The 25,278-nt window shown below is 49.9% G+C and overlaps 1 protein-coding gene and 1 long non-coding RNA gene across 2 annotated transcripts in view; both read left to right on the plus strand.

Annotated features, from left to right (window-relative positions):
• Positions 1-13,165, plus strand: part of LOC142880220 (zinc finger protein GLI4-like) — a 19,410-nt gene extending 6,245 nt beyond the window's left edge. Inside the window, exons 3-11 of the mRNA XM_076013980.1 lie at positions 1,454-1,655; positions 2,264-2,492; positions 4,022-4,135; positions 5,124-5,300; positions 7,127-7,276; positions 8,019-8,183; positions 8,816-9,100; positions 9,873-10,236; positions 10,363-13,165. Coding sequence (XP_075870095.1) covers positions 1,454-1,655; positions 2,264-2,492; positions 4,022-4,135; positions 5,124-5,300; positions 7,127-7,276; positions 8,019-8,183; positions 8,816-9,100; positions 9,873-10,236; positions 10,363-12,740 — 4,064 coding nt within the window. The 3' untranslated portion in view covers positions 12,741-13,165. The remainder of the gene's footprint in view (positions 1-1,453; positions 1,656-2,263; positions 2,493-4,021; positions 4,136-5,123; positions 5,301-7,126; positions 7,277-8,018; positions 8,184-8,815; positions 9,101-9,872; positions 10,237-10,362) is intronic.
• Positions 13,166-18,305: 5,140 nt separating this feature from the next.
• LOC142880210 (uncharacterized) overlaps positions 18,306-25,278 on the plus strand; it is a 32,235-nt gene continuing 25,262 nt past the window's right edge. Inside the window, exons 1-2 of the long non-coding RNA XR_012925402.1 lie at positions 18,306-18,414; positions 21,520-21,598. This is a non-coding gene — a long non-coding RNA (uncharacterized LOC142880210). The remainder of the gene's footprint in view (positions 18,415-21,519; positions 21,599-25,278) is intronic.

Below are 25,278 nucleotides of genomic sequence, written 5' to 3' on the forward strand. Positions count from 1 at the left end.
TCCCCTCCATTACTCCATCACTCCTTTACTCATCACTCCTCCCCTCCTTCACTCCTTCACTCCTCCCCTCCTCCACTCCTTCACTCCTTCACTCCTTCACTCACTCCTCCCCTCCTTCACTCCTTCACTCCTCCCCTCCGTCACTCCATCACTCCATCACTCCTCCCCTCCTCCCCTCCATCACTCCTTCACTCCTCCACTCCTTCACTCCTTCACTCAGTCCTCCCCTCCGTCACTCCATCACTCCTCCCCTCCTCCCCTCCATCACTCCTTCACTCCTCCCCTCCTTCACTCCTTCACTCCTTCACTCCTCCCCTCCATCACTCCTTCACTCTGCTGACACAAGCAGCCGTTTCCCAGAAACATCCTGTTTACCATCTTTGCACTGTCTTTTTCGTTTTTATTTTGACCCCCCCGTCCCTCCCTACACCCATCTACCCCCCCACCCCACACACACACACACACACACCCACCCTCATTTACCCCCCTGCCATCCGAGGCTCCCAGGGGCCTGTTCTTCGTGGGACAGTGGCAGCAGCAGCAGTGCGTAGGAGGGAAGTGTTGTGAGCAGCAGATCCAGCAGGGGGCCTCTGAGAGTCGGCCTGCTTCTCTTCTCCTTGTTAATGGCATTCTGAGATCAATTTGTTTAAATTGCCTCCATTTAACTTTGCCAGAGTACAGCGGTCCGAACGAGATCGCTATCGAGGTAATTACTGAGAATGATTGTGGGGGGGGGGGGCGTCATTATACATAGGAGGATGTTAAAGGAGGAGGTGAGGGTGGGGGGGGAGGGGTGTGTTTGCGAGTGTGGGAGCGATGTGGACGATAGCGCAGCAGCAACTCTGCACCGTGACCTCCAGCAGAGTCTGTGGAGTTCAGTGGAACTGAGTGGAACTGAGTGGAACACCATGACTGGAGCTGCGGGTCTGCTGGCCGACAGGGAGGTGGTGAGGAGCCACAGTCTGGTCGGATTGTGTTGCTGATTGTCTTCACTTTGCACTGCTCCGTGTCTCTCTCTTGTTGGGTTGTGTTTGTCCAACCTGGACGTGTCTCAGCCGAGCCTCCGCCTTCCTCAGGAGCGCCACTAGGTGGCGCGTGACTCGTCTTTATCAGCCGATGTTATGGCCAAGTGACCCACCTGTCGCGTTTGACAAGCCACAATCGGTCGTCCGGCCAGCAGGGGCCGCCACCGTTGGTTGCAAAAAGACTGAAAAAATGAGTGGCTGTCAATGAGGGGAGGAGTCCTGAAATCACACAGTTACAAACAAATAACAAGAATAATAATAATAATAACAATAATAATAATAATAATAATAACAATAATAATAATAATATCAATAACAACAACAATAATAATAATAATAACAATAATAACAACAACAATAATAATAATAATAATAATAATAATAACAATATTGCAAATATCACGTCTGACATCCTCGTCTGTGTCCAGTGTCGCGTTTCTCCAGCCCGCGGCTGACGCCCCGGCTCAGCAGGAAGAGGGCGCTGTCCATCTCGCCGCTGTCGGACGCCAGCATCGACCTGCAGACGATGATCCGCACGTCGCCCAACTCGCTGGTGGCCTACATCAACAACTCGCGCTCCAGCTCGGCCGCCAGCAGCTCCTACGGACACCTGTCAGTCGGGGGAATCAGGTGCGCTCGCAGGCCGCCGCCCTTTCTGCAGAAATTTCCCGCTGAAATTCTCCAACTGCTGTTGTTTTTTTATTGTAAAGACTTTAGGAGGCTGTTTGTGCGACGGTAACCAATAGGAAAGTCATGGAACGGGCTTAGAACATTTTTTTTTCCTTTTTTACGTCCATCACGACATAATTGTAGGACATAGGTATCAAACTCTGGCCCGCGGGCCAAATTGGGCCGGCAGTGTCGTTATATTTGCACCCCCCCCCTCCCCCCGTGAGGCCCAAATTCCAAATCACTGCTAGAGCTGCTGGTATACAGCACATTTAGCGCTAACACTACAAATCCCACAATGCTCTGCTCAATCAGGACAGGACGGCCGTTGATATTATGGTTTAACTTTATTGGTTTATTGTGGCGTTTTATTTTCAATGTATAATCAGCCTGTGGGAAAAGGTCACTGTTGTGTACGTGGAGGAAGATGTTTTTCACTCAATACCAATGTTGGACCAGAACTTTGTGCAAGTCTGACATTCCGGCGCCGGTGTGTGTGTGTGTGTGTGTGTGTGTGTGTGTTTGCCACCTTGTTTTAAAAGAATGTGTCTCCCCTCCCTCCCCGGCAGCCCGTCCTTCAGCTTCCCCCCCCACATCAACCCGGTGGCCTACCAGCAGCTGCTCTCCCAGCAGCGGGGACTCAACGCCTTTGGCCACACCCCCCCTCTCATCCAGGCCTCGCCATCCTCCTCCTCCTCCTTCTCGGCCCGCCAGCTGCCCCTCGCCGCCGCCGCCGCCGCCGCCATGTCGGCGGCCCACAACAACAACAGCAGCAGCAGCAGCTCAGAGGCCAACCAGGTACGAGGGGGCGGAGCCTCGCTGATGGTCTCTCTAGTGTGGTGCTCTGACGGCTGCAGGGCCGACAGGGCAGACTATATCAGCCAGTGAGGTGGGGTTTTTAGCATGACAGTTGGTATTAATTTGATGCACATTTCAATGAAAATACAGGAAATCGAGCCGATGAACTCCATTGAATCTCCTGGTCCAGAAAAGTCTTCAAGCGTTTACACTTCTGGGCAATAAAATCACGCTGAATTTCCTAACGAGCCCCTGAATGAGAAAACTGAATTTCAAACATACATCACGGACTTTGAAATGTGACTAATGATTCATTTCGTGACTGAGTTATTTGGCAGGAACCCTGCAGTCAGACACAGTCACTGGCTTGCAGCTGATGTGATGCCTACAGAGTTTAGCGCTAATGCTAGTTCTCAGCTCCAGTCTGCGGTTGGGCTCTTCCACAATGCTGCAGTACCATAGGAAAAACATGCATCAATTATTATAAAGACCATAGCATCCAGCTCAATAATGATGCAATATTGCCTTTATGTGACAGGAAACAATCACTCACTGTCTCACACACACACACACACACACACACACACACACACACACGATTCACAGATGAGCACAACTTTGCTTTTGTCTGAAAAATAATTTCAGAAAATGAAAATATTGCAGCAGAGTGTGGAGGAGGTTACAGGAGGTCTGGCTCCGTGTGTGTGTGTGTGTGTGTGTGTGTGTGTGTGTGTACACACCGCAGACACTCGTAACGTAAACTTCCCTCCCTCCTTTCTCCTGACACACACTGTCACAGAGGGGCTTTTTTTTCAGGTCTTCTTTTTTAAACAACACACCTCCACACACATATGCATGCACACACGCACACACACACTCACACTCACACTCACGCTCACACTCAGACTGGTCTCAGCGCTGATCGGAACCATGTTTCCTCTCCTGGCTGGTTCCGGGCCAGCTGAATGAGTCAGTCGGGCCTCGGAGAAAAGACGTCTGGTCTGGCGTGGGATTGAGAAACCCCCCCCCCCCTTCTACACTCCTCCCCTCCACCCCCAGCACCCCCCACCCCGATGACTGAACCTCCGCGGCGAGAAAACCCACAAATCTTGAATTAATCAGCCTCATTACACACACAAACTTTTGAAACAATTTTTCTTTTTTTTTCTTTCCTTTAATTGCCTCTTGGTGAAATGTGTGAAAGACTTCGTGAGTCTTTTGCGTCGTCGTGAGACTCTTTTGGCAGACAAAAGCAACCCCCCCCCCCCCTCCCTCCTGCTGTTGCCGAGGGTCGTAACTCCTCTTCTTTCATAATTCCTCGTGGCTTCGGCGGCCATAAAGCAGTCCAGAGTGTTTAGTCTCGGCGGCAGGTCCGGCTCTGACTGATGGCGCTACCAGGACTCCACACGTCTGTTAGCGCCACAGATCCGAGTCCTCCGCAGTGCCCCCCAGTGGCTGGAATGTGTTTGATGAACGTCTGAGCTTTTAAAAAATCCACGTCTTCCCCTTTGTGTTTGTGTCCCCTTCAGAACGCCGGCGGAGACCCGGCAGTGAGCAGCACCGTCAACCCGTCGCTGACCACCAAGAGGTCAAAGGTCAAGACGGAGGCCGAAGCCCTGCTGCCCATCTCGCCGTCCGCTCAGGTAGGGTTAGGGGAGCGGCGCCGCTCTGTTCGCCGACCAATCAGCAGCCGGCGTGAAGTGTTTGGAGGTTTTGAGGAAGAAACAGCGACATCAAGTGGTTGCAGTTCAGATCGCTCGCCCTCCCTCTATCGAGCTTGCCAGTGAACTACGGCACCCCAACCAGGATACCTCGTACACATTCTTCTTCTTCTTCTTCTTCTGCGTAAAAACCCTACGCATGGAGCTAATAGCTACTTCCTGCGCACACGCTGACAATCAGAGTGCCACTGCCATCTGTTGTACCGGATGTCCAATTACAACCCAGCATAGTTCAAATAGCTCCACTTCAAGTGACAACAACTATAAGAAGTGAATTTCTTTGAGCGTAAATCATTTTAAATACTTATAAACGCAAAAGTAAGAAGCATGTTGTTAATGTAAGGAAAAAATACAGATATTTGTGTACAAATTTAGTCATTTGAGTAAAACATAAAAGTTACCTGAAAGATCTATTGAAGCACTTCCAAGCCTCTGGTACCAACTCCAATATTGATATGCGATTGAAATCCAATTAATTACCATTAATTCATTTAAAGGCCCACCACTAGCTTTCACCAATATAAAAGTCATAAATCAGGCCAAACTTTACTGACTGGACCTTTACTTTGTTAATTAACAAGTGACTCAGCGATGGGCGGAGGGGTAAATGACCTTGTGGAGGTGAAGACGTCGACCTTCCACGTCTCTTCCTCGGCGATCGCTATCACGCCGGCATACAGTCGGAAAGGAGTTCCTCGTTTGGTTGCCGCCGATTAGGCTGCGATTGATGAGGTGCAGCCAACACGTCGGCCAAGCGGCTCGGAACCGATGGAGATTGGTGTTTGTGAGCCGCGGCAGCAGCGGCCGCTCGTTAGGGCACCGAGACGCCGAGAAGAGAGGCGCTAATTTACAACAGCTCTCGTTTAGGGGGAGGGGTCTCAAAAATCCTTTCTTTTTCTTTGCCCGTCAGGACCATGGAGGTGGCGGAGGAGGTGGAGGAGGAGGTGGAGGAGGAGAAGGGATCCTGGACCTGAGCGAGGAGCTGGACAAGGACGAGTGCAAGCAGGAGCCCGAAGCCGTTTATGAGACCAACTGCCACTGGGAGGCCTGCAGCATGGAGTACGACACCCAGGACCAGCTGGTCCACGTAAGGAGCCGCGGGTTCCCGGGGCGGGCCAGCAGTGACCCCAGACAGCTTCAGTTAGAATGAGCAGAGAGACGAGAGGAGGCAACACGATGGATTTCTGTTCTATTTTTTCGCTTCAGTCAGAATCCCAGCAGGTGGGCGTGAGATCTTTATTGGCTTTGACAGTTTGGTCCAGCTGAGCGCCAGAGTCAGCGGCGTGTCAGCAGCCTGCTATTAATAGCGGCAGCCTGCTGCCACTACGAGCCGCCGCCTGCCGCCCGCCGCCTGCCGCTCGGTCTTCTCGTGGCGCTCTGACAGACGAGACGTCGAGAGTCGGAAATGAAGGAAGTCGCCTCGTCGTTCTCCCGCAAGGCCCTCACCGCTACGTTTCTCCGTTTCCCGACTCTTTCTGACTCTCATTAGATCTGACCCCCCCCACCAACTTCCTGTTTGGGTCGACACGCGTGACGTTAATGAGCCTGCCAGTCCGTCTCTTATGAATATCCGAGCCGTGGCCCCGCAGCTGTGCCCCCCCCCCCCCCCGACCCACCCACACCCACCCCACTAAACTTCAGCCCTGTGACCCCTGACCCTTGACCTCTGTTGAGTTCCTGCATCACCCCACCCGCCCTCCTCCCTCCCCAGAGCCCAGAGGGCCGGTCATAAATCTGTGGTGGCCCCTGGCAGCCTCCAGGCCTGGACTGCTGCTGCTGCTGCTGCTGCTGCTGCTGCTGCTGCTGCTGCTGAGGCCGCTAGCCCAGCATTAGCATGGAGGCTAATAATAAGTGAATCATTTCATCCCAAAGCAGACACATCCTGCGATGCTCTGCTACCTCTGTTCTCCTCGTATCTCTTCAGTTGTCATCAGAATCAGAACCAGAACCAGAACCCCCTTTATTGTCATCGTACAGTTGAAGTGCAAGGACTCTAAATACCAGGAATCTTCAAGGTTAACTTACTAAAAACAATAAATGTTAAAGTGTTAAAGAGTTATAAAAAAGAGAGGATATTGCTCATTTATATCATTAGGTGGTTTCCATCATATTAGAGTTCAGGATGGTTACTGTTTTTCAGCCTGGCATTATAATGATGATGATGATTAATAATCATCATCATCATCATCATCATCATCATCATAATAATAATATTAATAATAATAATAATAATGATAATAATAGCAACGGAGTGGAAAGAAACACACCAGCAGATTTATTTCTGGCCTCTGCTGAACCGACAAATTCCTGCGTGAAGCCCCGCCCCCTACTGTTGCGGATTGGCGGCTGTATAGGGAACGCCGCCGCTCGTTCCTGTTCCGACTCCGTCGACCAGAATAAACGTGGAGCCAAACGGCCACGTCAGTGGATCGGGCCGCCACCAGGGGTCCTCGCAGGAAGCACAGTCTTTCCTGTGCGGATGTTTGTTGTTGTTGTTCCCGTTGTTGCTTTTTCTTCCATTTGACCTTTTTTGGAGCAGAGACTCAAACGGTGATAGATGGGGATGTCAGGCGGAGGATGTGAACGCATCGGCAGGAAGCGTCGCAGCGCACCTCCGTAACGACTTCCTGCCCACAGCGAGAAGAAGTGGAGAGAAAAGTTCCTCTTCCTTGAGAAGGAGAGTCGTAGCCTGAAACAACACAAGGCTTTTATTGTCTCCTGTTGACTCATCGCAAAAAACAAAACGTCGTCACTCACAGCACGCGTGTCATCTGTGACAATGACAGAACGTCCTCTACTGCGGGGGTGGGAGAAGAAAAGGGCAAAGAAACAAAGTGAATTCAGCAGTTTTAATGTGGAGGTGTGGAGCGCTGAGATATTGACCACCGTGCCTCTGCTGCGACGCCTCCACAGCACATCAACAACGACCACATCCACGGCGAGAAGAAGGAGTTTGTGTGCCGCTGGGACGAGTGCTCGCGCGAGCAGAAGCCCTTCAAGGCGCAGTACATGCTGGTGGTCCACATGAGGCGCCACACCGGGGAGAAGCCCCATAAATGCACGGTAAGAAGCCGAGACCGAGACCTTTAAGAGGGGTCTGGAGACCAGGACCAACCTCCAGGACTGAAGCACTAAGCTGAGAGGCTCCAACAAAGCATGAGTTTTCGGCCAGAGGGGTTGTTTTTTTTTTTTAAGCTGGAGGCTGCAAACAGAGGGCTAACCAGGCTGTATGTGGTGAATCTATTCAGTCAGTGCCATTGATTGGAGATGAACCAGAGGAGAATTGATTGTGGTTCTGTTGCTGCAGAGACCCGACTGTCCAGATCCACTTCCTCAGCCTTCATGGTTTCGCTCTCTTTTAATTTCAATTTTTCTGCGATCATTTTATTTTGAAATCCCTCGGCAGTCACTGGCAGCCGCCGCTCCGCTCGGCGAGCTCCAGAGGAAGCAGCGAGTGAGAGCTGCTACATTAGCAGTAAAAGCACACGCTTCCCTTTGTCTCCGCAAAGCAGCGGGACAAAGAAGCTCCGCCCCCTCGAGCTCACACTTACATTTGACATAATGGGCCCAACATGTGGCTTTTTGCTTTGTGTGGGACGCCGCAGTGGACAGGCGCCAATCCAAGACCTGATTGCATGTGACAACAAAAAGCCTCCAGTGTTGTGTTGTTGGTTTTTTGGTTTATTTGTTGTCTTTTTGTTGTTCTGTGTCCAGTTCCTCGGCACCACCCAGCGACGGCGCGAGGCGCTCGCTCTCGTCCAGTCTTCCTCATGGGGTGTTTCTTTTATTTTTTTTGCCCCTGCAGTTTGAGGGCTGCTGCAAGGCCTACTCCCGCCTGGAGAACCTCAAGACGCACCTGCGCTCCCACACCGGGGAGAAGCCCTACGTGTGCGAGCACGAGGGCTGCAACAAGGCCTTCTCCAACGCCTCGGACCGGGCCAAGCACCAGAACCGCACGCACTCCAACGAGGTACGCAGGTGGTGTCGGCCCGGCCGAGTCTCACTTTCACTTTCAAACATGAGAACCTGTCACTGGATCTTTGGTACGAGGCTGCAACTAAAGTTCGGGAGTCGTGATTCTTATCCGCTACCATTCTGGATCCAGTCAGAAATTTCTCATATTGATTTTTTTTTTTTTTTTTTTTTTCTTCTTCTTAATGTTTCCTACGTCCGACGAGACTTACTGGAGAAAAAAAAAATGTATCTTCAAAAATCACACAAGACAAAGACAAATAACCCGGTGCGAAAAACAGGGCAGCTCGCCGAAAGGTTCCATGTTGTGCCATTTTATTTATTTTTTTATTTTTATTTTAACTTTATTGACGTTACACAAACACAAACAATTCTGTCTTGATGACGTCGTTGGCCTCATTTTTAGCACACTCTGCACCAAACAGGGCCATAAAACCTGCTGATGGAAAAACCTCTCCAATATGGTTTTGCGAAAAAAAAAAAACAAACTTGTAAATGCTAAGCTAATATTTTAATAGAGAATTGTTGGAATGGAAGATCCACATCGACCCCCCCCGCCCCGCCAGCTCTCCAGCGGCGCCGTCTCCTCGTCCCTCATTCTCACCGCTCTGTCCTCCCACACCGGCACAGAAACCGTACGTGTGCAAGATTCCCGGCTGCACCAAGCGCTACACCGACCCCAGCTCGCTGCGCAAGCACGTGAAGACGGTGCACGGGCCCGAGGCCCACGTCACCAAGAAGCAGCGGGGCGACGCCCCCCCCAGGCCGCAGCCGGCCAAAGACGGCGGGGAGAACGACGGCGGCGCCCGGCACGGCGGCAAGGGCGCGGACGGGAAGGGCGGCGAGGCCAACAGCACCTCTAGAGGAGTGGAGGACTACTTCCAGGTCAAGTCCATCAAGACCGAGAACTCCATGGTGGGTCCTCCTCGCATTGCCAGGCCGCTCAGTGTGATTGTGTTGAGAGAGTGGAAGCCACTCGCTGAATGACTCCTCCCACTTTACTAACACCAGTGCCCAGCCAGCACCTTCCCCACCTTAACGCTCTGCTTGTTGCTTGAACATGCTTCCCCTCCCCCCCAAGTTAACCTTCCTACTGGACAGACTTCACTGAGGTGAGCGCCTGAACGCACCACGGAAGCACTGCAAATACGTTTTGCATGTTTGCTGCTGCTTTTATGTGTTGTTTTTCTGTTTTTTCTTTTTGTTTTTTTCTTTTTGCGTGACTGCATGACGTGGAACTCGTACCTCCGCTTTCTGCCTGACTGTGTGTGTCGACGACTCACAAGCAACCGCACGTGCACGGCTGGCCGGGCCGCCACTTTATCTCTCATTCCTCTGGACAGGACCGCTGGCTGCAGCGTTAATATTCAGCTCGCCGCCCTGCTGGATTGTTGCTCACAGGACTCATCCATTATCCACTTGTTTTCCTCTTTTTGAATAAATTAGCTTCCATCCAAAATGCATCAGATGATGGGGCGACGCAATCAGAATTTTTGACTCCGTCGTCATTTATTAAATATCGGGGAAGGCATGACCGCATCAAACCGTAATCGCTTTTGTTTTATTCATCCCAGTTTTTATTGTTTACCTTTTTCCTTCCTTCATTTTGTACTTTTTTTTTTTTGGAGCAGCCAACGGTCACAGCGACACTTTTTACATTTTGAATTTTTGAATTCCTCCCCCTCAGACGTATCACTCCAGCCCGGGCGGCCACTCGTCGTGCAGCAGCGAGCCTTCGCCTCTGAGCTGCGGCGGCGGCGGCGGCGGCGGCAACAACAACGACAGCGGCGTGGAGATGGCCGCGCTGGGCGGCGGCGGCTTCGGGGACCTGGGCGTGCAGGACGAGAGCCCCCTGGTGGACTCCACCGTCACCGGGCTCCAGCTGAGGAGGGCGGTGCCGGGTCACGGCGGCGCCGTCACCATCAGGTTGGAGAACATCAAGAGGGAAAGACTGAAGAGCGTGAGGGACTCCTGCCACTGGGGCGGCGCCACACTGCAGCCGCTGCAGGGCCAACGCAGCAGCGTCAAGCTGCCTCCCATACCTGCAGTCGGTAGGTGCTGAGGTTCTGCTGTGGTTCTGCTGAGGTTCTGCTGAGTCACAGTGTGTGGCAGAACTTTAATGGAACTTTAACTTAGAGAAGAAGCGCCTGGCTGACTTGTCCCTCCAACCCCTCCAGGTTCGGTGATGGAGAGCTCCACCCTGGGCGGAGGCTGCTACCCCGGCCAGCGGCCCGGCGAGCCGTCCTCCTACGAGGTGACGCTGCTCAACCAGCTGAACGAGCGGCGGGACAGCGCCACCAGCACCATCAGCTCGGCCTACACCGTCAGCCGCCGCTCCTCCGGCATCTCACCGTGCTACTCCAGCCGCCGCTCCAGCGAGGCCTCGCAGTTCGGCACCAACCGCCACAACAACATCAGCTCCGCCGACTCCTACGACCCCATCTCCACCGACCTGTCGCGGCGCTCCAGCGAAGCCAGCCAGTGCGGCGGCGGCGGCGGCAGCTTCGCTGGAGGAGGAGGAGCGGGCGGAGGAGGAGGGGGTGGAGGCCTCCCCAGCCTCCTCAGCTTGACGCCTGCCCAGCATTACCGGCTCAAGGCAAAGTACGCCGCCGCAACGGGCGGAGCCCCGCCCACTCCCCTCCCCAACATGGACCGCATGAGCCTGAGGACCCGCATGGCGCTCTACGGCGACTCGCAGGACGGCCCGCCGCCGCCGCTGCACCAGCCTCACCCGGGGACGGTGCCTCGGCGCCGCAGCGACATCGGCTACGGCGGGCGGAGCCTCCTGCCCCACGAGGCGCCTGCCAATCTTCCTCGCCGCGCCAGCGACCCGGTGCGCCGCCCCCCCGCGCTGGACCCGCTGCCCTTCCCCAGGATGCAGCGCTACAGCAGCGTGAACAGCGTCAACCCCGTCAGCGGCCACCAGGCGGCCGCCCTGTACCCGGGCTGCGGCCACCAGGGGGCCCTGCAGCCCGGGTACAGCCGCTCCGACGGCAGCCTGCAGCGCTACCCGTTCGCCCCACGGCCGCCCAGCATCTCGGAGAACGTGGCCATGGAGAACATGGCGGTGGACGGAGGGGAGCAGGGCGGCGAGGACGACATGGTGCTCCCGGACGACGTGGTGCAGTACCTCAGGTCCCAGAGTCACGGCCCGTCGGGTCAAAGCTACCCAGACCGCCCGACTCAGGGCTTCCAGCCGGGCGCTGCTCCGCCGCTGCCGCCGCCGCCCTCGTTTTACACACAGCGACGGATGGCGGCCGTGGCGATGAATCAGCCCGGCCAGGACCACCTGCAGGCCTGCCAGCAGCACTTTGCCGGGGCGCCATCGTCGGCAAGCGCGAGCAGCAAGAGCAACATGCCGGTGCAGTGGAACGAGGTGAGCTCAGGGACCGTGGACGCCAGCAGCAAGCTGGCCAAGCCACAGCAGCAGCAGCAGCAGCAGCAGCAGCAGCAGCAGCAGCAGCAGCAGCATCTCAGAGGGAACCTAGCGGTGGTCCAGCAACGGCACAACTTTGGCCCGCTCCAGGCGCAAGGTCAGAGTCTGAACGGCAACCAACAGGTGGCACCGATGAGTCAGAACATGGCAGTGCAGGGGTACGTCAACCACGGCAGCCAGAGACCAATCAACATCGCACATCAGCACCAGAACCAGCACCAGCACCAGCGGCAATGCAACAACTTGAACTTTGGCGACATGCACATGAGTCCTCAGCAAGGCTTCGGCCAAGAGGCCGTCCCAAACTCCATGTCGGGCAGCACCAGCATGAGGCCGCCCCAGAACGGTGTTGCGACCGCCGAAGTTCAGGGTCATAGAGGACACAGGACGCAGGTGGATGGTGGGTATCCTCACCCGAGCCCAGCGGACCTGCAGCAGAACCACGGCATTCTCAGCCAGCAGCAGCAGCAGCAGCAGCAGCAGCAGCAGCAGAACATGCACAGCGGAGGCAGAGCACCGTTCCAGCCTCGGCCTCCGCCGGAACCCAAGTCCGCCTCAAACAGGCAAATCCTCGCGCAGCCCACGCGAATGCCGAAATCTCTGGACCTGAGCCCCTGTCACGGCGCCGGCACCTCGGAGGCCAGTCCCAAGAGGCCCAGCGGCGCGGCCACTCAGAACCCAAACTCTTCGGCGTCGTACTCGGGCCACGTTCACTCCTTCCAGCCGTCGTCCTACGACGAGCCCATGTCGCCGTGTGCCGGCCAGGCGCCGACTGGCGACCCTTCGGCCGCCGCCGCCGCCGCCGCCATTGCGTCGCCGGGGGTCAACCTGGTCTCCAGCAGCACGGCGGACTCCTCCACCGGAGGCGCCGGCGAGCACGTCCAGATTGACTTTGACACCATGCTGGACGACGGCGACCACTCCAGCCTCATGTCCGGCACGCTGAGCCCGGGCCTCCTGCAGAGCCTCTCCCAGAACTCCTCGCGGCTCACCACGCCTCGCAACTCCGTCACCCTGGCGTCCGTCCCCGCCGGGATCGGCAACATGGCCATCGGCGACATGAACTCCATGCTCACGGCCTTGGCGGAGGAGAGCAAGTTCCTCAACATGATAAGCTGAGGGTGGACACCCTCCGATCCATCAGGAGTATTTTGGACTTGCAGAAAGGCACTGATTGCAACGGCCTAACTGGCCATGTCGTACCTTTTTTTTTTTTTTTTACTTCCTTGTTCATAGGAATATACTCACCTTGTAATATTTGCTTCAGGTTTTTTTTTTGTTTGTTTTTTTTAAAGTTACATGAAATGTTAATAGTAGGTACAATTAGGGTCACGTCGCTCTCCTTGTTTCTCATGAAGCCATACTTTTTTTTTTACTGACAAAAAAATACAACAGCCCGGGTGAGCCGATGCGTCGAAACCCAAATGCCGCTCAGTATTTGCTGGTTTCATAAAGAGGTGAACTTAAAGAACTTTGCAACATTAAGGTTAACATGGAGGTACAGCAAACAAGCAGCAGTTGCAGCAAGAAACGCACACAAAGAAGTGTGTGAAGACCAGAGTATTTTCTGGCGAAGGCCATCCGTCATCTGTGTAGGTCAGGCTGCACGGCTCGAAGCTTTGCTGGAGATGTTAACAGGAGACTCGTGGACGGTAACTGTGAAGCAACGTTTCAACCCCGACCAGTTGTTGTTTTTAATCTTACACGCTTCAGCCATGGCTCAAAAGGACAAAATGAGAGTTTACACATTTTTTGTCCAATTCTATTTAGGCAGGTGAGTGAAACAATATGTGAGGCTCATTCGACAGAGCAAAAACTGTAACCTGGCCCCCGGTGACTTTGCGTGGGTTTGTATTCCAGGATCACTTTTTTCACACGTCGAGTCTCGTCATATCACGTCTAATGTCTAATTTACTTCCTCTCCTTATTGTTGCAATTGTAATTTACAAAAGCGAGAGTTTTGCAGCCCTTGCTCAACCAGGTGCTCGTCACTCTCAAGGGTTTGTTTTGTTTTGTTTTGTTTTGTTTTGTTTTGTTTTGTTTGTTTGTTCTTTGGGTTTTTTTTTTCGTTTTTTTGTCCTTTGGATGAGAAGTGTTTGTTCCCCAAGGTCTCACCTCACTGGGGTGAACGCTCGTACAGGACAAGGTCATGTCTCTGTGCTGGTGGATATCAGCATATCGTGTGTGTGTGTGTGTGTGTGTGTGTGTGTGTGTGTGTGTGTGTGTGTGTGTGTGTGTGTGTGTGTGCGTGTAAAGACGAGCACTCTCTGAAAGAATATGCAAGTACCTTTGTGTTCTCGGAGGAGATCTGATCCTAATTAACACATTCATGCCACAACACTTCCTGTATCCTGCTGCTCCCCGAGCTTCGCCCTCGGCTGCCGATGAACTGGAGAAAGTCCAGCAAGGGACAGACAGGAAAACCAGAAGAATCCAATCAGGATTCCGACACGAGCCACAAGCCAGACCTGCAAAAGTCCTGGGTTTCATTGTGTTTGCTGAAATTCTATGTAGCCTTAAATGTATTGGGTTGTTGTTGTTTTGTTTTGTTTTCTACGTGCGTGTGTGTGTGTGTGTGTCTACACTTCATATACTTTTAACTATGCTCAAGGTGTGTGTGTGCGCGATTGTCTGAAAGCGTGTGTGTGTGTGTGTAAATAGCTTTTGTACATTTCATATAAACTATCTTTTCTGTTTCACTTTGTTGTCTTGTGCCTTATTCGTGATTAAAATAGAAAAAAAAAGTGGACAGAGAAAGACCAACAAAGTGTGCAGTACAAAAATGGAAAAGGAAAGGGGGAGGTGCAGGGGGTCGGGGGAGGGACGGGGCTCGGTGGGGGATTCAGGGTGGGAGGGCGGGGTTCAAAGATGCACTGTGCTACAGAAAAGAGAAATCACGCTTAATTTGACAGAAATTCATTTGGGGACGAGCTGATAGCGGAGTCCACTTGATTGCTTTTGCCACTGGAATTCCTTATTCTCTTTCAGAGGCAGGATGGGTGGAAAATAGCCCCGGGCCAAGGAGTCTCACTGGAGGGGAGAACAAGAGGTTAGTGATGCAGAAGGGGATGATTAGACAAAGCGCTCGGGCGAGGAGGAGATCTGGTGGTTTTTAAAGGAGCAGCAAGAAACCAAGGTGGAGAAGAGCGGCGGTCGTCCAGAGATCACGGCTTCCTGGCCGTGCAGAGGAACAGCAACAACAACAACAAAAAAAACAAGGTTTCAGGTGTGTGTTTAAAGAACATTGGTATGGAAAAAAAAAATACTAAAGCAAACAAAAGACCACCGGCAGTGCAAGCTGCCAGTTAAACTGGGTTTTAAGCCCAGTCTTCTGCTTTTAGCTGCTACCTGTTAATCCAGGTCCGTGAAGGTTCAGGTGCACAAGCCCAGACTGCCCTCTACAGGCCACTGTCAACACTTCCACTACCAGAGGCACCTCAGGTGGTTCTCAGATCCAGAGAGAGTCCCTCCAGCGCCCCCTGGGTCTGGTCGGGGAACTGCTATTGGTTGTTCCGTCTTCATATTGAGTACATCTGACTGTGAACTGGTCAGACTGCACGTCGCTGCTATTTGTTACCATTTGAACATATACGATTTGGCAAGTCTGACAAACACCAAGCGTGTTAGCGAGGTGTGTCGGGTTCTTCACCCTCCCTCCAGTTGGCTCAGCTGCTTCCCAAGTTGTCCTGAGGGACTCAAGCCGTGGCTGGGGAGCAGTCAGGGGGAGTCAGCTGTTGGCCGGTGACATTCGCACCATCAGCAAGCATCAGCTACTGCCAGACCAAATACCACTCCGGCTGGGCCGAGGGGCTGACGGATGAAAGACGGCGATCCTCTGCTTATACCCACAACAGTAGAGATTCTGAGTGGACTCAGGAGATAGACGGTGGATGAAATTAGAGTTCATCCAAGTCCAGAAGCGTAAAATGAAATGTTTGAATCCACTGCAATCTGGTGGTTCCAGCCAATGTGTTGTCAAAGTGACAATAGTCACTTCTTTGTGAGTTTCCCTTAAAATCGGAACAACGCTTTAGCTTGCTGCACTTTTCAGAAAGTGAGAACGCAAACAGTTCCACAACTCATTTCTGCATTTGGATCTTTTGGCCTCCTGACGCCAAGTTGTCGTCATGAAGCTCTGAAGGGGGTGTTGGGCCTTTGGGGCCAGCGCTGCACTCTTGAGATCAGAGGGGCGCTTGAGTCAGCGGTACTTGGACTGCTCCGGCAGAACTTCGGATGAAGTGGCTCGGAGAATCAGGGATGTGTGTGATGAAGAGCGGCATTGTGGTGCAAGGAGTTCGGGGTCAGTCCCTGAACGCGGACCACCGCCGACCCCTCCGAGGCAAAACCTCCAGAGGTCAGACACTCTGAGAGCTCGGTGGTGACTCTCAAAATCCTGTCTCTGTCGGTTGATTGAAGTTGAGACCTTTGAGGGGGCCGATGACCTCACTCCAGCTTTTGGTCGATGACAGCTTCCTTTTCCTGTTGTAGACGCAAAGAATGCGCAACCACTCCGTCTTCCTCGCAGCTGGTGCATTTCCTTTGACGTGATTGGACGGCTGGTTCAAAAGACAAAAGTGGCAACAAAATGGAATGTTTCCTACCTAGTTGGAGAATCTCCGCTGTCTGCACCGACCGGCTTTGCTTTTGCTTGTTGTGTTTCAGTCACCAGGGTTGCGTCATCAGTTGCGTGGTGCACTTAGTTCCACTGCAGTGCAACTAAGCGCCATGACGATATTTATTACAACATGCCGCTGGCGCGGCTGACTCAGAAAGCTAGAAATGAAAGGTTTCAGTTGTCTTCGAGTGGCACCGGAGTCACAGCTGCTGACCGGAGATTAACACCGAGCACCTCTCAAGTATCATATATTCACCCTCGTCTCCGCCCAGGCTGCAGGCAGGTCCACTAGAGTCCAGTCGAGACAAAAGGGCAGATTGTGTCCTTCCACACAAAGCACAAAGGTCCGCTTGCCAAACACGGTTCCTCTCTCGGGTGCCCCCAGCAGGTCGGTGAGGAAGGGTCCAACCTCGTGGGGCTGGGAGTGTCGCACGGAAGCCGGACCTGATGACTGCCGTGGCGAGGGAAGTTGTTCTTGGTCATCCTGCAGTGTTTGTGAGCGTTTAAATCTGGAGCTGAATCTGCTTTTCTTTTTTTCAGGTCGTCCTGAAAAAGGTCCAGGCCAGCAGATGTGTATCTGCTGTTGTAATCGACCACATGTGTGAGACTGACAGTCGGCCACTTTTTCCCACTTTTTCCCACTTCTTGCAAAGGTTTTTGTGTTGGATGAGGTAAAACGGGGGCTGGTGTACAGTTGTTGAATAAACCATAGGTTCAAGGCAAACTCAGCAGAAACAAAACTGCCTGAAAAACTCTGCTGATGTTTGACTCACTGAATCAACATAACCATGACAGCTGTTGGAACTGAGTGCCGTTCTTAAGAAAAGATACTTTATTCATTATTATTTTTCCCTGAGGAAAATATAACACACAAAAATCAATTCATTGAAAAAAAAAAGCTATATTAATAATAATAATAATAATATTAATAATAATAATAATAATAATAATAATAATAATAATAATATTTGCGACTTCAGCTTTTAGTGTACATGGTCTTGGTGCAAAAGTCCTCACGTCCCCTGCATCACTGCCATGTTGTGTCTGCTTTTAGCACCCCGATGTGTCAAAACCACCCATTGGAGGTGACAATGGACTATCACACATCTCTGCAACACAGGAGGGAGGTTACACCCAGGTCCTCTTGATGAAGAGCAGCTCCAATCCAACCCGGTCCTGATGGGACGAGGCTCTTCTTTTCTCTTCCAAAGCCAACCTCCATGTCGGCTCTCTGCTTATAATAAACACACAAGTATAATAATACTGTTTCATTAAATTGTACATTGACCTTTCTGGTGTATATATATATGCCTATTTAATTTGATCTTCTTCATTTGAAGGTGACATGATGTCCTGTTATTTATTAACTGATGAGGAAATGAGTTGAATAATCTTTTGTTTGGGTTATTATATTATATTGTCTTTTGTTTTATATTCTTACTTTTGCTGTGTGAAGACGTTTTTTTTTTGGCGAGCAACGATGACTCCCAACGTGCACAACACTTAAAAAATGAAACTCTTCAACTGAGATCAACAGCAGGAAAAAAGGTAAGTGGAAATAGCAACTATAGTGTGTTTTTTTTCTGGGACAAAAAGATTCAAAAAATGACTTCAATATGGCTGAACCTCACCACAATGAGGGTTAGGGTTGTATCTGTCATCTGGTTCCAACTGGGATTTGAACCCACAGCTCCTACACCACAGTCAGAGGTTTAACCTACTGAGCTAACCAGCTTGTGAGCTTGGTGACTATGAAGGTTAATAAGTCACTGTGTTGATACAGCCAGCCTCCATGTCACCCTCTGTTGATGATAAACACACGACTATAAACTGTTCAGTTATACAGTCACATGTATGTTACATTGACTATATCATTTGATCTTCTTGATTTGATGGTGATACGATGTTCTATGAGGAAATGAGTTGAAGAATCATTTGTTTTGGTTACTCATTGTCCTTTGTTGTGTATCTCTGTAGCTGCTCCATGTTTGTCAGTGTGTGCTTGTCATTGTGTGTGTATGTGTGTGTGTGTGTGTGTGTGTGTGTGTGTGTGTCTGTCAGGTGAAGCACTGAGGCCTTTCTGGTTCTCTGCTCCTCAGCGCTGAAGACGGTCTTGTGGGGAGCAACGCTGACTCCCAACTCTGAGGTCACAGGATCGAAACCCAGCGTGGACCAGAGGTACAACACTGGTGTGCGTGTCTGTGTGTGTGTCTAAACCCAAAACAACCTAAAACAAACAAAATCAAACCAAAAACCAAAACAAAACCTAAAACAACCAAAACTTGCGTTGCGTTGCGTCCGTCGAATTTCCGAGCATTTCAATCTTCAAGCATTTGGAATTTCCTTCAACTGAGATCAACAGGAAGCAGCAAACAAGTAAGTGTCTTTCCTTCTTTTAAAAATTTTATTTGAATTCAATTTTAAAAGAGTGAGGAGAATTTTTTGGACATAAAACTTCAGCTCCAGCTCCACTTGTTGTGTTTCACTTGTACAAAGTGACAACTGTTTATTTCTCCTGCAGCTGCACTTTATTCAAGAGGCCACCAATGTCACATCCTGGCATCATCCACAGTCCTCAGGAAGCTGCTCAGCAGGTTGGCTCAGTGGGTTGGACTGCAGACTCTGGTGTGGGAGAGCAGGGTTCCAATCCTGGTGTCCGCCATGAGAAGTTTCTTTCTTCTGAAGTCAAAGTGAGAGGGACGGAAAAAAAATGAAACATCATCTCAAGAGGACAGAAAGTTCTGTTTGTATGTTTTTCATCAGGATTAAAAATAAAAAACCTTCAATCAGCTGTAACTCACCAAATTGACCGTCCAGTCATAATTTAGGATGAGATGGGATGGTGCAAAGCAAACTGTCAACATGTCCAAAAATCTGAAAAATTGCATATTAAATTGTGGGTTTTTTTCTGGGACAAAAAGATTAAAAAATGACTTCAATATCGACTTCAATAATTAAACCCAAAACTTCCAACGTATAAATGGGCCAACAGGAGGACTTCAAGAGTGGCCCAATAGCTCAGTGCATTAGAGAAAGAGCTGCAAGTCCCAAGGTTGCTGGTTCAAGAGCCATGCTGAGCTGCGTGAAAACTCTTGAGACAATTCTACTGGAAAACTATTTTTTCTGGGCCGTTGGACTTTAAAATGGAACTCTGCCAGTTGCTGGACTCGAACCTCCAACCACAGGATTAATACGTCAGCGCTCTTACACCCTGAGCTAGCTGCTGACTCTTGAAGTTCATCCACTGGCACATTCATCCTTCATTATTGGGCCAATGAACTTGAACATGGATCTCTGCCTCTACCCTACCCTAAAACATCTGTCATCTGGTTCCAACTGGGATTTGAACCAACAGCTCCTACACCACAGTCAGAGGTTTAACCTACTGAGCTAAGCAGCTTGTGAGCTTGGTGACTATGAAGGTTAATAAGTCACTGTGTTGATACAGCCATCCTCCATGTCACCCTCTGTTGATGATAAACACACAACTATAAACTGTTCAGTTATACAACCACATGTATGTTAAATTGACTATATAATTTGATCTTCTTGATTTGATGGTGATACTATGTTCTATGAGGAAATTAGTTGAATAATCATTTGTTTTAAAGACTCATTGTCCAAATTTGTGACTTCTAGTGCGTGAGGAACCCCGAAACCCTAGCCCTAACCCTAGCTTCAGCCTTATCGTCAACCCTAATTCAATGCAAGTCTATGGGGTGAAATTTCAACTTTGTCCTAGAGACATGGGGCCACTTGCTTTTTCATCAGGAGCCCCCAAGAAGCGCCCACACCAAATTTGGGGCTTGTAGTACTTGAGGAACCCTAACCCTAACCCTAGCTTCAGCCTTAACGTAAACCCTAATTCAATGCAAGTCTATGGGGTGAAATTTCAACTTTGTCCTAGAGACATGGGGCCACTTGCTTTTTCATCAGGAGCCCCCAAGAAGCACCCACACCAAATTTGGGGCTTCGAGTACTTGAGGAACCCTAACCCTAACCCTAACCCTAACCCTAGCTTCAGCCTTATCGTCAACCCTAATTCAATGCAAGTCTATGGGGTGAAATTTCAACTTTGTCCTAGAGACATGGGGCCACTTGCTTTTTCATCAGGAGTCCCCAAGAAGCGCCCACACCAAATTTGGGGCTTCTAGTACTTGAGGGACCCTAACCCTAACCCTAACCCTAACTTCATTCTTAACGCGAACCCTAATGCCATACAACTCTATGGGGGTCAAAAGTCAACTTTGTCCTAGAAACGTGGGGCCACTTGCTGTGTCATCAGGATCGCCAAATTTGGGGCTTCTAGCACGTGAGGAACCCCGAAACCCTAACACTAATTTCAGCCTTAAGCTTACCCCTAACCCTAATTTGGGGAACTTCAAAGTTGACAACTTTGCCATTGACATCACGGTATTTTTCATTTTTTCACGTGGATTATTTCCAAAACTATACAGTAGAAATGGACTTGTGAGGTATCATTGTAAAGCATGGGAGCTCTACTATCACAATCAGTTGACATATTTCACGGGAAATCATTTTTGGCCTTTTTGTGGGACATCCTCTGCAGTATTCAGAGACATTTTTCTTCCATGCTGAGCTGCGTGAAAACTCTTGAGACAATTCTACTGGAAAACTAATCTTTCTGGTCCATTGGACTTTAAAATGCAACTCTGCCAGTAGATGGCTTCGAACCTCCAACCACAGGATTAACACGGCAGCGCTCTTACACCCTGAGCTATCTGCTGACTCTTGAAGTTCATCCACTGGCACATTCATCCTTCATTATTGGGCCAATGAACTTGAACATGGATCTCTGCCTTTACCCTAAAATATCTATCATCTGGTTCCAACTAGGATTTGAACCCACATCACCTACACCCCAGTCAGAGGTTTAACCTACTGAGCTAACCAGCTTGTGAGCTTGGTGACTATGAAGGTTAATAAGTCACTGTGTTGATACAGCCATTCTCCATGTCACCCTCTGTTGATGATAAACACACGACTATAAACTGTTCAATTATACAGTCACATGTATGTTACATTGACTATATCATTTGATCTTCTTGATTTGATGGTGATACGATGTTCTATGAGGAAATGAGTTGAAGAATCATTTGTTTTGGTTACTCATTGTCCTTTGTTGTGTATCTCTGTAGCTGCTCCATGTTTGTCAGTGTGTGCTTGTCATTGTGTGTGTATGTGTGTGTGTGTGTGTGTGTGTGTGTGTGTGTGTGTGTGTCAGGTGAAGCACTGAGGCCTTTCTGGTTCTCTGCTCCTCAGCGCTGAAGACGGTCTTGTGGGGAGCAACGCTGACTCCCAACTCTGAGGTCACAGGATCGAAACCCAGCGTGGACCAGAGGTACAACACTGGTGTGCGTGTCTGTGTGTGTGTCTAAACCCAAAACAACCTAAAACAAACAAAATCAAACCAAAAACCAAAACAAAACCTAAAACAACCAAAACTTGCGTTGCGTTGCGTCCGTCGAATTTCCGAGCATTTCAATCTTCAAGCATTTGGAATTTCCTTCAACTGAGATCAACAGGAAGCAGCAAACAAGTAAGTGTCTTTCCTTCTTTTAAAAATTTTATTTGAATTCAATTTTAAAAGAGTGAGGAGAATTTTTTGGACATAAAACTTCAGCTCCAGCTCCACTTGTTGTGTTTCACTTGTACAAAGTGACAACTGTTTATTTCTCCTGCAGCTGCACTTTATTCAAGAGGCCACCAATGTCACATCCTGGCATCATCCACAGTCCTCAGGAAGCTGCTCAGCAGGTTGGCTCAGTGGGTTGGACTGCAGACTCTGGTGTGGGAGAGCAGGGTTCCAATCCTGGTGTCCACCATGAGAAGTTTCTTTCTTCTGAAGTCAAAGTGAGAGGGACGGAAAAAAATGAAACATCATCTCAAGAGGACAGAAAGTTCTGTTTGTATGTTTTTCATCAGGACAAAAGATGAAAAAAAAAACTTCAATCAGCTGTAACTCACCAAATTGACCGTCCAGTCATAATTTAGGATGAGATGGGATGGTGCAAAGCAAACTGTCAACATGTCCAAAAATCTGAAAAATTGCATATTAAATTGTGGGGTTTTTTTTCTGGGAGAAAAAGATTAAAAAATGACTTCAATATGGCTGAACCTCACCACAATGAGGGTCCTATCTTAGTATAGCACGAGACAGAGTGGCACAATGCAAAATCTCCTGGAACCCAAAACTTCCAAAGTATAAATGGGCCAACAGGAGGACTTCAAGAGTGGCCCAATAGCTCAGTGCATTAGAGAAAGAGCTGCAAGTCCCAAGGTTGCTGGTTCAAGACCCATGAAAGACTGACTGACGTTTTCAATTCAAGAGGTGCAACTCTGCTCGTCATCAGAATTCAACCATCCTCTGCAGTATTGACAGACATTTTTCTTCCATGCTGAGCTGCGTGAAAACTCTTGAGAGACCTCTACTGGAAAACTGGAGCCATTGGACTTTAAAATGGAACTCTGGCAGTTGTTGGACTCGAACCTCCAACCACAGGATTAATACGTCAGCGCTCTTACACCCTGAGCTATCTGCTGACTCTTGAAGTTCATCCACTGGCACATTCATCCTTCATTATTGGGCCAATGAACTTGAACATGGATCTCTGCCTCTACCCTAAAATATCTGTCATCTGGTTCCAACTGGGATTTGAACCAACAGCTCCTACACCACAGTCAGAGGTTTAACCTACTGAGCTAAGCAGCTTGTGAGCTTGGTGACTATGAAGGTTAATAAGTCACTGTGTTGATACAGCCATTCTCTATGTCACCCTCTGTTGATGATGAACACACGACTATAAACTGTTCAGTTATACAACCACATGTATGTTAAATTGAGTATATAATTTGATCTTCTTGATTTGATGGTGATACGATGTTCTATGAGGAAATTAGTTGAAGAATCATTTGTTTAGATTACTCATTGTCCAAATTTGTGACTTCTAGCGCGTGAGGAACCCCGAAACCCTAGCCCTAACCCTAGCTTCAGCCTTATCGTCAACCCTAATTCAATGCAAGTCTATGGGGTGAAATTTCAACTTTGTCCTAGAGACATGGGGCCACTTGCTTTTTCATCAGGAGCCCCCAAGAAGCACCCACACCAAATTTGGGGCTTCGAGTACTTGAGGAACCCTAACCCTAACCCTAACCCTAACCCTAGCTTCAGCCTTATCGTCAACCCTAATTCAATGCAAGTCTATGGGGTGAAATTTCAACTTTGTCCTAGAGACATGGGGCCACTTGCTTTTTCATCAGGAGCCCCCAAGAAGCGCCCACACCAAATTTGGGGCTTCTAGTACTTGAGGAACCCTAACCCTAACCCTAACCCTAACCCTAGCTTCAGCCTTATCGTCAACCCTAATTCAATGCAAGTCTATGGGGTGAAATTTCAACTTTGGCCTAGAGACATGGGGCCACTTGCTTTTTCATCAGGAGCCCCCAAGAAGCGCCCACACCAAATTTGGGGCTTGTAGTACTTGAGGAACCCTAACCCTAACCCTAACCCTAGCTTCAGCCTTATCGTCAACCCTAATTCAATGCAAGTCTATGGGGTGAAATTTCAACTTTGTCCTAGAGACATGGGGCCACTTGCTTTTTCATCAGGAGCCCCCAAGAAGCGCCCACACCAAATTTGGGGCTTCTAGTACTTGAGGAACCCTAACCCTAACCCTAACCCTAACCCTAGCTTCAGCCTTAACGTCAACCCTAATTCAATGCAAGTCTATGGGGTGAAATTTCACCTTTGTCCTAGAGACATGGGGCCACTTGCTTTTTCATCAGGAGCCCCCAAGAAGCGCCCACACCAAATTTGGGGCTTCTAGTACTTGAGGAACCCTAACCCTAACCCTAAGCCTAGCTTCAGTCTTATCGTCAACCCTAATTCAATGCAAGTCTATGGGGTGAAATTTCAACTTTGTCCTAGAGACATGGGGCCACTTGCTTTTTCATCAGGAGCCCCCAAGAAGCGCCCACACCAAATTTGGGGCTTCGAGTACTTGAGGAACCCTAACCCTAACCCTAACCCTAGCTTCAGCCTTATCGTCAACCCTAATTCAATGCAAGTCTATGGGGTGAAATTTCAACTTTGTCCTAGAGACATGGGGCCACTTGCTTTTTCATCAGAAGCCCCCAAGAAGCGCCCACACCAAATTTGGGGCTTGTAGTACTTGAGGAACCCTAACCCTAACCCTAACCCTAACCCTAGCTTCAGTCTTATCGTCAACCCTAATTCAATGCAAGTCTATGGGGTGAAATTTCAACTTTGTCCTAGAGACATGGGGCCACTTGCTTTTTCATCAGGAGCCCCCAAGAAGCGCCCACACCAAATTTGGGGCTTCTAGTACTTGAGGAACCCTAACCCTAACCCTAACCCTAACCCTAGCTTCAGCCTTATCGTCAACCCTAATTCAATGCAAGTCTATGGGGTGAAATTTCAACTTTGTCCTAGAGACATGGAGCCACTTGCTTTTTAATCAGGAGCCCCCAAGAAGCGCCCACACCAAATTTGGGGCTTCTAGTACTTGAGGAACCCTAACCCTAACCCTAACCCTAGCTTCAGCCTTATCGTCAACCCTAATTCAATGCAAGTCTATGGGGTGAAATTTCAACTTTGTCCTAGAGACATGGGGCCACTTGCTTTTTCATCAGAAGCCCCCAAGAAGCACCCACACCAAATTTGGGGCTTGTAGTACTTGAGGAACCCTAACCCTAACCCTAACCCTAACCCTAGCTTCAGTCTTATCGTCAACCTTAATTCAATGCAAGTCTATGGGGTGAAATTTCAACTTTGTCCTAGAGACATGGGGCCACTTGCTTTTTCATCAGGAGCCCCCAAGAAGCGCCCACACCAAATTTGGGGCTTCTAGTACTTGAGGAACCCTAACCCTAACCCTAACCCTAGCTTCAGCCTTAACGTCAACCCTAATTCAATGCAAGTCTATGGGGTGAAATTTCAACTTTGTCCTAGAGACATGGGGCCACTTGCTTTTTCATCAGAAGCCCCCAAGAAGCGCCCAC

Source organism: Nelusetta ayraudi, unplaced genomic scaffold (assembly GCF_046127955.1).
Source record: "Nelusetta ayraudi isolate G7.1 ecotype Tasmania unplaced genomic scaffold, CSIRO-AGI_Nayr_v1 ptg000163l, whole genome shotgun sequence".
NCBI lineage: Eukaryota > Metazoa > Chordata > Actinopteri > Tetraodontiformes > Monacanthidae > Nelusetta > Nelusetta ayraudi.